Source organism: Trichosurus vulpecula, chromosome 6, assembly GCF_011100635.1.
Source record: "Trichosurus vulpecula isolate mTriVul1 chromosome 6, mTriVul1.pri, whole genome shotgun sequence".
Classification (NCBI taxonomy): domain Eukaryota; kingdom Metazoa; phylum Chordata; class Mammalia; order Diprotodontia; family Phalangeridae; genus Trichosurus; species Trichosurus vulpecula.
The window spans coordinates 217,884,555-217,897,370 of NC_050578.1; the positions used below are offsets into that span (position 1 = coordinate 217,884,555).

General features: G+C 49.5%; 1 protein-coding gene across 1 annotated transcript; it reads left to right on the top strand.

Moving 5' to 3' along the window:
• The first annotated feature begins 10,677 nt into the window (after positions 1–10,677).
• On the top strand, positions 10,678–11,910 carry TMEM271 (transmembrane protein 271). Its single transcript, XM_036765093.1, has one exon. The coding sequence runs from the start codon at positions 10,678–10,680 to the stop codon at positions 11,908–11,910; it is 1,233 nt and encodes a 410-aa protein (XP_036620988.1).
• The last annotated feature ends 906 nt before the right edge of the window (positions 11,911–12,816 follow it).

Sequence of the window (12,816 nt, forward strand, 5' to 3'; positions counted from 1 at the left end):
TGGGATAGAATCCTGGGGAATATGCATGCATAGCAGGGAAGAGATGGAAGATGATACAGAAAAAGAATTAGAAGAATGGTCAATCAGGAAGAGAACCAGGTGAAAGTAGTGTTATAAAAGCCAAGAGAAAAAAAGAGTATCCAAGGGAAAGCAGTAAACATGGTCAGAAACTATAGGGGGAGACTGAGGGACTGAGAAATGAGATAATATCTATAAACCTCTTAGCACAGAGCCTAGAACATATATATATATATATATATGTAAAATGTATAACATATATATAAATAATATATTATATATATAATATATGAGTACTAGCTATCATCATTTGATGATAATGATGAATGGCCACTGAATTTACAGTTAACAAATTAGGTAACTGAAGAAAGTGGTTTCAGTGGAATATGGGGGGGAACCAGATTGTAGGAACTCAAAGAAATCAGAAGTAAGACTTTAATGGTGGGATTTCAGGAACTGTTGGGGAAAATACTCTGGGGCATTATAATAATAGACAGCATTGTATAGTACTTTACATCCTTACAACAATTCTATGAGATCGGTGTTGATACTATCTTGCTGTCATCCCCATTGTACTAAAGCTAAGACAGTGCCCAAGATCACTCAGCTAGTAATTGAAGCAGGATTCAAACACGGGCCTCTTTGTCTGTTAGTCCAGCACTCCATGCTCTCTATCGCCTCACTGCCCCAAGATCACACAGCAACCCTGTTCTGCAAGGAAATGATCCCAGGTAGGAATCCTAAATGTTTGATGTCCCCTACTAGACTCTTTGAGGGAAGGAACCCATCTTATTCACCTTTGCATCCCTTGATATCAAGGACTTTACTCTGAATTTTGTAAATGCTTTTTAAATTTAACTGAAGAAAGGAGATGAATGAACTCTTGTAGTCAAAGACTAAGTACAATTTACTGGATGCAGCTCATATGTAGACAGGGCTCCTTGTCCCAACTCCCACTGGCAGTGACAAGTAGGGTCCCTAGAAGGAACGCTAGCTCTCCTCCTCAGGATTCTAGGACTGGCTACATACTGCCCCACCCCAGGATTCTAGGAAGGTCAGTGGGAGTCTTTATTTCACTTCACAAAAAAGCAAAACACCCCAAATTCTCCTAGGAGCTCAAAGTTGACATGATTCTCCTCTTCCTTTCCCTTCCCCATATTCACCTCAAGGACCTGTAAGGCTTCCAGGCTTACAGGAACTACCCTAAGGATTAGTCACCCAATCAGTCCATAAGTATTTATTAAGCACATACCATATGCCAGATAATGTGTTAAGTGTTGGATTAGGATTCCCTCTAAAAGAAAAAATGAACTCAGAATTGCTAGAGATCTCTCAATTAATAAACATCTCTTAAGCTACTAGGCCTACTATGTAATGGACCCTGTGCTCAGTGCTATAGACACAGACAAAATAAATGAAACAATACCTTCTCATAGTGTAGATAAAAACAAACAAATGCCAAGTAGGTAAACACTAGATGGGACAGGTAGGTGGGGAAGGGGTTACGGTTAGAATAGAGTGCTGGGCCTGGAGTCAGGAAGACTCATCTTCATGGGTTCAAATCTGGCCTCAGACACTCACTAACTGTGAGACTGGGCAAATCATTCAACCCTGTTTGCCTCAGTTCCCTCATCTGTAAAAGGAACTGGAGAAGGAAACAGCAGACCACTCCAGTACCTTTGCCATTAAAATCCCAAATGGGGTTTGGATCTGACTAAAAAAACTGAACAAAAACACCAGATACCTTGAGAGGGACAGTGGTAACACTTGAAGGGAAAGCTGCGGAAGGTGCTGCTTGACCTGAGTCTTGGAGGAAGAGAGGAATTGTATAAGGTGGAAGTATGGAGGAAGTTCATTGTAGGCATGGGCGAGCTAATGCAAGAGCAAGGAGAAAGGAGACAGAATGATGCATATGGATACAAGAGAAGGCTGGTTTGGCTGGATCCACAGGGCAGCCAGTCAGTTAATAAGCATTTATTAAATGACTACTCTACAGGCATTGTGCTAAGCACTGGGGATACAAAAAGAGGGCAAAGACAGTGCCTGTCAACGAGGAGCTCACAGTCTATGAAGGAAACAACAAACAAATGTGTGCAAACAAGCTCAATACAAGATAAACAGGAAATAATTAACAGAGGGATTGGGAAAGGCTTCCTGTAGAAGATGGGATTTTAGTTGGGACTTAAAGGAAGTGAGGGAGATCAGTAGGCAGAGATGAGGACAGAGAATATCCGATGTCTTGTTTGTGGAATGGTCAGGAGGCCAGTGTTACTGGATTAAAGAAATGATGGTGGGGAGTAACATATGAGAAGACTGGAAAGACAGCAAGCAGCAAGGAGGGCATAGATTATGTAGAACTTTGAATAACAAATAGAGGATTTTGTGTTTGATCCTGGACAGGACAGGAAGCCACTGGAATTTATTGAGTTGGGGGTGGGGAGATAAGGGTGACATGGTTGGACCTGTTCTTTAGGAAAATCAGTTTAGTGGCTGAAAGGAGGCTGGCATGGAATGGGGAGAGACCAGCAATAGTCCAGGCATAAGGTAATGAAGGCCTGCACTAGAATGGTGTAGGGGAGGGAGGGGTATTGAAGAGATGTTACAAAGGTAAAACCAACCAACCTTGAAAACAGTTTGGATATGGGAGGTGAGATATAGTGAGGAATCCAGGATGATCCTAGGTTGTGAGCCTGAGGGACCAGGAGGATGGTGTTGCTCTACAGTAATAGGGAAATAGGAGGGGGGGAGTGCTTAGGGAGAACATAATGAGCTTGCTTTTGGACATGCTGAGTTCAAGAGGTCTACTAGAAATCCAGTTAATCCAGTTTGAGATGTCTGAAAGCTAGTTTGAAAATGTGAGGTTAGAAATCTGCAGAAAGGTTAGGACAGAATAGATAGGTTTGAGAATCATCAGCATAGAGATGGTAATTAAATACATGGGAGGTGATGAGAAAACCAAATGAAGTAGTATAGAAGGAGAAGAGAAGAGGACCCAGGACAGAACCCTGAGGGAAACCTATGGTTAGACGGCGCGATCTGGAGGAGGATCCAGCAAAGGAGACTAAGAGAAAGTTGTCTGATAGGTAGGAAGAGAACCAAGAATGGTATTCTGAAAAGTTAGAGAAGAGAGTGTCGAGGAGAAGAGAGTGATCCACAGTGTCAAAGACTGCAGAGAGATTAAAGAGGATGAAGATTGAGAAAAGGCCTTTGGATTTGGCGATTAAGAGAACACTGGTAATTTTAGAAAGAGCAGTTTCAGTGGAATGATGAGATCAGAAGCCAGATTGTTAAGGCTTTAATAAGAGAACAAGAGGAGAGAAAGTGAAAGCACCTATTGCAGATGACCTTTTCAAGGGGGTTAGCCACAAAAGGCAGAAGGGAAATAGAACAGTAATTGTCAGGGATGGAAGGATAGAGTGAGGGGCTTTTGAGGATGGGGGCAACATGGGCATATTTGTAGGCGATAGAGAAGGAGCCAGTAGACAGTGAGGCACTGAAGTGATGGAGTCAGGATAATGAATGAGGTTAGAAATCCAGGTGAGGGCAAGGTTGTGAGGGCCTTAAAAGCTAAAGAGAAGAGTTTGCATTTTACTCCTGAGGCAAGAGAAAGCTGGTGTTGATTGAGGAGGGGAGTCACATGGTCAGATCTGTGCTTAAGGAAAATCACTTTGGCAGCGGTGAGTGGGCTGAGTGTGGACTGAGGAGAGATGTGAGGTCATGAGACCAATTAGGAGAGTGTTGCAATAATCTAGGCAAGAGGAGATAAACTAAGGCGATGGCTGTGTGAGTGAAGATAAGGGATCTGCTCCACCCTATTTCATCTCTGCCATCATAACAACTCAGAGGAGTAGCAGAGTATGAAGTCCATTTTTGCTCCATAATACTGTGGCGTCAGTCCCTTCCTGTCTCCGAGGCCTTATTCTCAACCACTTTTCTTCTAAGAGGCTAGTGCTGCCCAGATACACCTTGTTTTCCCTCTAGAAGGCGGGTCCCAGGATCCTCTCCTCTCTAATAGACTGGAGCTGTCCAAGCTCTCCCAACTTTCTGTTTCTCTAAAGGAGTAAGCCCTGCAAGGGCCAGAGACTTAGAATTGTCCAAGAAATTCTCACTCTATATCCAAGACACTGAGTCATGTTACTCATCCTTTCCTAAAGCCATCTATTTGAGGGGGTGTACCACTACTTCTCGAAATCTACCATTACCTCTTGGGCAGCTGGGTGGGACAGTGGATAGAGTTCTTGGCCTGGAGTCAGTAAGACCTGAGTTTCAAATCTGGCCTCAGACATTTACTAGCAGTGTGACCCTGAGCAAGTCACTTAACCCTGTCTGCTTTGGTTTCCTTATCTGTAAAATGAGCTGGAGAAGGATATGGCAAACCACTCCAATATTTTGCCAAGAAAACCCTAGAGTCACAAAGAGTTGGTCGCAGATGAACCACCCTACCTCTTGCAACTGCCAATGTCTCTGCTCCTGCCTCTTTAAGACAACCAATAGTGGCTTCCTGGGGGAATCTGCTCTGGATACATGGGCTTCCCATCATCATATTCCCAGGATCTAGGTCTGCTCTTAGTTCTATTGAGGATTCTTCTCTGACTCCCAAATCTCACCCAAAAGACTCCCTGCTCTCTTTTATAGAGCCAATAGAAAGAGGAGGGGGAGTGAGTGACTCTCAACCTACGATTGCCCAAGTCAATCAAACTCAATAATTTATCCTCATAGAGCTGTGAGTGGGTCAGCAAGTACCCAGGCCCAGGAGGGGGGCCTCAACCTTCTCACCAAGGTATTAATGGGCATGGGCACCTGGCACTGGGGAGACACAAAGTCCCAAACAATAGCTTCATTAAGTTAATCAGGCTCCCCTGATCTATCCCTCTCCATTGTATGAACAATATAATAATATATCAAGCATATCCTGGCTCAACTGAACCAAGAGCATAAACATCAGAGCAGCAGTCAGGAGGGCTGCCAGGAGGTAACAAAGAAGGGTGACAAGCCTGTGGGCGTAGAAGTCAAGGGCTTGTACATGAATGTTGGTTACAGGGAGTTGATGGTAATTGTATTTTATACAATACCACTGGGATTTTAGTCCAGTGTCCAGGAACACATTCTGGATCCTCAGGCTTGATAATAAAAGTTCTTTGCATTAAGGACAAATCTTGTCCTCACAACAGGGAGCCAGCCCCTAAAGTCAGAAGCTCTTTGCTGAGAATGTAAGGGACATAGAGACAGCAACGATCAACTGCATGTCAGTAACATAAATTCCCTCCCCCTAGACTGTGTGTGCCCTGCCAATTCATACCTCCCACAAGCCATATTTCTGCTCTCTTCCTGGACTCAGGCTCACAGATACCTTCACTAACATTGTCCAAATACTTTGGCACTACTCCCAGAAGTGACTGACTCTAGACAGAAAACATGAGAGCTGGAAGGGTCCTTAGAGATCATTTTGCCCACTCCCTCTCATTTTATAGTTGAAGAAACTGAGGCCAGGGAGGAGAAATGACTTAGAAATCCCCTAGTCCAATGATTGCCTGTTGGACTGCAGACTCTGCAAAATTCTGATGTTGCAGAAATTTATCTCTTGTTCTAAGCCCTTTTCTCCTGCTGAGAGCCTCCTACACCTCCATATCATGCACATGGGGCCCTTCCAATGTGAACTGGGTCTGGCTTAAAATAAGAGGAGAGACAGCACCAGATTTGGAGCGAGGAGAGCCAGGTTCAAATCCTAGCTCTGAAACAGACCAGCTGTATGACCCCAGATTAATCATCTATAAAGGGAGAATAATAATTCTTAATCTTTCTACCTTACATGACTCTTATGAGGAGGAAAGTGCTTTGTAAGCCTTCATGGGCTCTATGAGTGTGAATTATAAATATAAGTTATTATTAATATGGCTGTTGTGCGTCTGTCAGTAATGAAATGCAATTATCCAGAAGTAGAATCTAAAATCCAATAGTGGGAAAGCAAGATAGGGAAAGGGGAAGCCCCAAAGCCAGCCTGATTTGGGTGTGGGTAGACAGAAGTCAGAGATACAGGCCCAAAGAGATAATAACAGAGTGTTTAATACTGTGCTGACCTGCTGTGAAGACGTCAGTATGCTGAAGAAACCTCCTGGCAGTGTATGTAAGTTGCCTTGAATATTTGCCTCCCCACTCCCCCAAAATAAGAGAAACTGGGAAGGGAAAACTCTGCAATCATGTCTAATCCAGGGGTATTGTGCTATGAGAAGGTTTTGATGTTTATGATGCTTCCATTCAAAGATTAATTGAGGGGGTGATGGCTAATGTCATTCTAATCTAAAGTAAGGGGTGATTTTGCTGCTGCAATGCTTTTAGGGGAGAATCTGAGAGCTACCCCCAGAGCTCATTGTAGGCTGTGTGGGAGATTAACAATAGCAAGGGTTGAGACAATAAAGTATCACCATCTCCATTCTGTTCCAGGGACCCTTGTGCCTAGACAAACAGCTGCAGCTGTACAAGACCTGAATGGAACACAGGGAGATGAAGGCCCTTGATAAGGCTCTCCAGGCCTTGCCTTAACTGGAGGGCACTGGGGAGTCACTGGAGTGGGCTTTCTTGGGGGAATTCCTAGGAGAGATTAAATAGAATTGACACTCAGACAAGTGCCTTCCTTGAGAGCATAAACCCACTGACAGAAGCCCCCTCCCTCTGGGCCCTGGGAAGAAGGAGCTTGGAGGAGCACAAATCCCCACTTCCCCAGTGCCCAGATATGGATGGTCCAGCTCCTGGAATCCAACACTCACTTGTTCTCAGATCAGTCTTTGACACTGGCACCTCACAGCATCTCCCTCCCCAGGGGAACTTGTTTCCTGAGCTCATGCTCGACTGAAAAAGTGGTCCTGACTCCAGGAAGAGAGAATTCTAGTTCCTGGAGTTAGTAGGGATTTGGTCCAGCAAGGAGATCCTTTGGGAAGCCCTGAAATTATGCCCTGTGGCTGCCTGACAGACAGGACTAGAGGCTCTAATGCAGCTTTCAGGGCTGGCAGAGGTGGGGCCTGAAGCAGATGAGCAACCTTAGGGGTCCTTAAAATGGTGGAGGGAGGGACTTGGCTTGGTTTTCCAAGAAAAGGGCCAGGTACACTCCCACATAATTTCCCATGAATTGACAGGGACTCAGCACCGAGTGGGGTTGGAGGTTGGAGGCAGGGGCGGGGTGCCAAGAAGCACTTTCTGCCTTTCTCATCCTGTACAGGGTCGAATCCCCTACCTTCCCCCAGCCTCAATCAATGTGAACAGTAGTCATTGTGGGAAACAACTGGGAAGACACTTTCTCAGCCCCCGTTTACTGCTCCTTGCGGAGCTGTTTCCCCGGAAACAGAATAATCACCAAGAGCTAGCTAGCGCATGGCGACTGTGTGAGTTTGAATGTGTGTGTGCATGTGTGTCTGTGCTTAAGTGGATGAATGCATGTAAATACGTATGGCAGTGGTTCTACTTGTGAGTGTGTATATGAGAATATGAGCATGAGTGTATGCTTGTGTGTAAGCATGTATATTAATATGTGTGTATGTGACAGTATTTGAATGTAATCATGTTTGTCAGTGGAGTGGACATGAGTGGGAAAATATGCATTTATGAGTGTGTGTGTGGATGAGAGAGTACATGAGTGTGATTGTGTGTGACAAGGGTATCACAGTACACACAACTGGCTTGGACTGTTTCCTTTTTAAAACTTATAAACTACAGTGTGGAAGAAATTTTGCTCTTCTCTCCCAATGCCTCATCATTGTCCATAGGAGACCAAGGAAGTCCTGAGTAAGATGAGTTTTATCTGCAGATATTCAAAAGGATGGCCTCTGAAGAAAATACAGTGGATTCTGCAAGTTCATATCGTGGGCATGACTCTTCTGACCAAACCCCATCAAGATCCAGAAAAGCCATATTGTTCAGGATCCTGGCGTCCTGTGCTCATATAAAATACAGAGGAGATTACTAAATGCAACTCTGTGTGTGGTTTTGTAATCTTCATACTGCAGACAGAAGAACTATGTACCCTATATCTGGATGAACCTGGGAGCACATTAGTGTGCAAACCAAGCCCTCCCTGGAAATGACCTTGACTGCTTGGAGTGCTATAGGGGTTTCCCAAGGTCTTTTCTGACTGAGGGCTAAGATTCATATGGACTTCTTTCCAGCCCCTTTTTTCCCCAAACTCCATGGTTTTTTCCCACTCATCACTTTTTTTGGTGCTTTACTCCTCCTATTTCCTGAGCTAGAAATAGAGCAATAAACTCTACAGTGATTAAATCACAAGCTGAACATTATGGTGTATATTATACATGACATATTATTAGATTATGACATATTTTTAACATAACAGTGCTTCCATATCTCAATGGATCTGTGACCTCAGTGGTGTGGGCCCTCCTCCTATTGGCATAGACCATAATCCTTTTATGCCTTCTCATTCTGACACTTTATCAATGACTTTCCATACCCTCCCCACATTGAGTTTCTACCCAACAGGCTGGAGACCTTGTAGAGACTAATGCAACATTGAAGCTCAGCATCTATTATTCTTTACTGTTACCACATGGCCAACCCACATCCTTTTCTGGTTTTACATGTCCTAATGAGTGTGTTTTATCCTCCTTCTGCACACTCCGTCTTGCTAATATGGGGCAACCTCCTTACATCCTTGAAGGGGCTTGTCATTGCCTCTTGGCACACCTACAAATTGATTCTTTGAGATGATAGTGTTGCATAATTTACAATCACAGAGTATCATTGGGAGAATACTGTTGAGAGAAAGAGGAGAGAGAGGGAGGGAGGAAGAGAGAGAGAGAGAGAGAGGGAGAGGGAGAGAGAGAGAGTGAGAGAGGGAGAGGGAGAGGGAGAGAGAGAGAGAAGCAGAGAGAGAGAGAGTGAGAGACAGAGTGAGAGAGAGAGAGGGAGAGAGGGAGAGAGAGAGGGAGAGGGAGAGAGAGACTTTTGCAGCAATCAGAGGCAAGTAATCATTAAATCATTCATTTTCCAAATGTAATTTAGCCTGATTCCCTTCCTCTTATTCAATTCAGAGCCCAGCTCATAGTCCATATGCAGCACTTGCCCCAAATGTACATACTGACAGATGTATGTCTACATTGGTTACTTGTCATAATCTAGGCAATAGGTTTTCCCCATCCATTGTCCCTGTGAATGGCTATATCAGAATTTTTTTCATTGGTGGTTATTTCACTGAGGAGTTTTTGTCCTGTGTGGGGCTCCATGTCGTTAGTTCAATGTCATCTGCAAAAAGAACCTCTCAAGGATTGGCAGTGTTGTTTTTGTATGAATGTCATGTAAAATATCCTCCCTGACATTGGTAATACTTCTGAGGGCAGTGGACAGTTCCAATTATCTCAAGACATTTCGTCGTTGGTTCTGGGCAGGAGGGACTTCAGCCATAGTCTCTGCCTCTGGAGTTCTAGATGTCTCCTTTCCTCGTCTCTTTCTGCTCCTACCTCTATCCTGAGCAGAACATATTTACTTATTCTGGTTGCGCCCAGTACCCAGAAAAGACCACGAAATCTCAAGGGCTGGAGACGCTACAGCTCTTCCCTTTCAACCTCAAGCCCTGATCTGTCTCTTTGGGTCCCAAAGATGTCATTAAATCGAAATATCTTGCCCCACAAAGAAATGTCCTTTCTAATTGAATTAAACAGCAATTTTCCATCAATTCACATTCATCTATCAGTTTTCCTTCTGATGTACCAGCTTAAGCCAGGAACACGGATCCATGGTCCAGTTCCAAGACGAACACCTCCTCGTTTGTATCAAAATAACTTTCCCTTCAAACAGGCGGTGCCACCCCAACCTACTAGCGGACCCAAGCGGTCTCCCAGCTCCTGCTCCTACTTTGGCTCCAGCTCCCAGGAGGGGGCGGGGTATCAGGGAGGTCCCAGAGCTCCAGGCATAGTAATCCCGGGAGACCACCCCTTCCTTCTCTGGGCTTCAGGACAAGTTCTACCCCTCCTCCTGGGGCCGTGGGACGGGAGGGACTCAGTTTCAGCTGTCTCCTCACCAGCGTGGGGGTGAGGGGGTGGAGATGGAGGGTTGGGAGGCTGGAGATAGGAGCAGGGTCGGGACGGCCTGGGGCATAGGGATGCGGGAAACAACGCCCCGGGATCGGGGGTGGGGGCGCGGAGGCGCCAGGAGTTAGTGACGAGTTCACTGGAGGCGTGGGGGTGCGGATGTTGGGATGGGGCTCAGGGGAGTGAGAGACTTGGGTGCCAGGAGTCCAGGCTCCCTGCTAAGGCCGGGCAGAAGCGGAGCCGTGGGCGGCCCTGGCACTGGGGGAGTTTCGGGGGGAGGGGGTGTTGCGGGGGGGCGGGGGGGCGCTCTCTGCGTTCGGCGCCGCCGCGTCGGTTTCCCTGAGCCTGGCTGCGGCGGCTGCCGTGCTGGGAGGCGGCGGCGGCGGCAGGAGGAGGAGGATGGGATCCCCGGCGGCGGAGGGCGCGGCGGCGGCGGCCGCGGCACTGGGCCGGGAGGACGCGGGAGGATGAGGAGCCGGCAGGCGGTCCGGCCGCACCGCGCCGGGAGGAGGCGGGGGAGGCGGAGGGAGGCGGCGGCAGCGGCGGCGCCCGGGGCAGCAGCCGCGCGGGGTGTGGGCCGGCGGGGGCGCGGGCGCGGGCGCGGGCGCGGGCACGGGCGCGGACGATGAAGTGGAGCGTCCGCGGAGCCTGCGCCGCGCTCTCCTCCGGCCTTCTGCTCGCCTGCGCGCTCAGCGCCGCCGCCGTGGGGCTCAAGTGCTTCTCTCTGGGCTCCGAGCTCCGCGGGGAGCCCTTCCGCCTGGGCACCGCCGCCGGCGCCTTCTACTCGGGGCTGCTGCTGGCCGCCGGCCTGTCTCTGCTCGGCTCCGCCCTGCTCTGCTGCCGGCCCAGGGACGAGAGCCCCGCGGGGGCGGTGCCGGGCGCCGGGGCCGGGTCCGGGGCTGTGCCGGGCGCGCTAGGGGGCCCGGAGGCCGAGCCCGAGAGCGGAGCGGCGGAAGCCCGGGCTGCTGCCGCGATCCCCGGCAGCCAGAACTTCCTCCTGCTCGGAGTCTTGGTCTTTATGCTCGGGGTCTTGAGCGCCTTCGCCGGAGCTGTGATCGACGGCGACACCGTGTCCCTGGTGGAGCGTAAATACTCGCACTACTGTGTGAAGCCGCGGGCCCTCGCCCCCGCTCCGGCCCCGGCCCCCGCGCGAGCCCGCAGCCCTTTGGACAGCTCCGAGAATGCCCCGGCGGCAGCACTGGCCCCGGCTCCGGCCCCGGCCCCGGCCCTGGCCCCGGCCCCCGCTCGTATCCGCAGCACCCTGGACAGCTCCGCGTCGGCCCAATGTGAGAAGCTGAAGGACTACCAGCGCGGCCTCGTCATCTCCACGGTCTTCAACTCTCTCGAATGCCTGCTGGGCTTAGTCAACCTGCTCCTCGTCAAGAACTACAAGTCGTCGCAGGCGCGACGGGGGCGGCGGGGCCGGCGGAGGGGCGGCCGGGGCGGGCGGCCCCGCGGTGGCCCGGGCTCCCGCCAACACGCGCCCGCGTCCCGGCAGCAGCGGCGGGGCCGGCGAGGCAAGCGCGGCGGGAGGCGGCTGCTGCAGCGGCCCAGCGAAGGCTCCCTCTTCTCCCCGGACGAGGCCGACCTCCCCTCCCCGGGCCTCAGCGGCGGCGGCTGCAGCGGCGGCTGCAGCGGCGGCCCCTTTCCCGGGGCGCGCCACGCCGTCTCCTACATCAACGTGGGCGTCTTCCACGCGTTCGACGAAGCGGGAGTGGAGGTGCGCTGCGGGGGACACCCCTCGGTGGAGCTGCCCGGCTACTCGCCCTCAGACCCGGAGCTCCAAGTCTCCTACCCCTACTGCTGCCGGCCTCCCCACGAGGACGTCTATCCCCGGGAACCGGGGAGGGTCAGCTGAGGCTCGCTCTTCGCAGCCCACCCCAGGGGCTGGCCGCCTCAAGCCCAAATCCGTGCCAGAGAATCGTTTTGTTCATCGGAAGGTGGGCAGGCCAGGGGGAAGGGGCGTAGTGGGCCACTGCCTCCGCCCCTAGGGGAGAGCGAGACCAGCTTCTCTCCAGTTTGGCATCTTCCGAGGGTCCCGGGGCACAGGACCCCAGGAGCCAACCTATGCCCGTCCCTTCTCCGGCTCCTAGACTCGCCTCGCTGTCGGGAGCAGAGGCTCTGGCTGCTGGCCACTTCTGTGGAATTGGATGTCTGGGATGGGCACCAAGAAGGGAGTACATTTGTATTCAATTTTTATGTCTGGGGACTTCCCTCCTCTCCTCTGTGTCTGTTCGATATCCGGATTCCGTTTTAAAGTTTACAATAAATGTTTATAGGTTGGTTCATCCAACCACATTTCTCTTTGGCAAATCGTTTTGGTCAAGGGAAGCCCCGGCTGCAGCGCAGTGCTACCCGAGGGCCAAGAGCAAGGTAGACGTAGGGGGAACTTGAAGCAGCCTCAAGAAGCGTCGGACCCTCCACTGGGAAGAGGAAGAGAGGGTCTTGTTGTGTTTGCCGGTCTGGCGGAAGCCTGCTCTGTGACTGGTTGTACCCTCACCCCATAGTGCCGTGAGTTACACTTTGGTTGTTGGGAGGTGGATACACAAGCCAACCTGCACTTTCCAAGATAAAAGAAAAGAAAAATGAAGAACGACATTTTTTTTTGTACACGAATGTGCCTGCTTTTGTTGACAATTTCTTACTGTAAAAGCTTTCCAGTGAATGGTGAAAATGTTTGGTAAATTTATTGCAATTTAATAGCAGGGGTTTCCTTACTTAAAAAAAATCGAAATGCTACCGGAGAATTCCAATTAAAAGAGAG

Coding starts and splice junctions, on each gene's coding strand:
- TMEM271 (XM_036765093.1), top strand. CDS start 10,678: ATGAAGTGGAGCGTCCGCGGAGCCTGCGCCGCGCTCTCCTCCGGCCTT.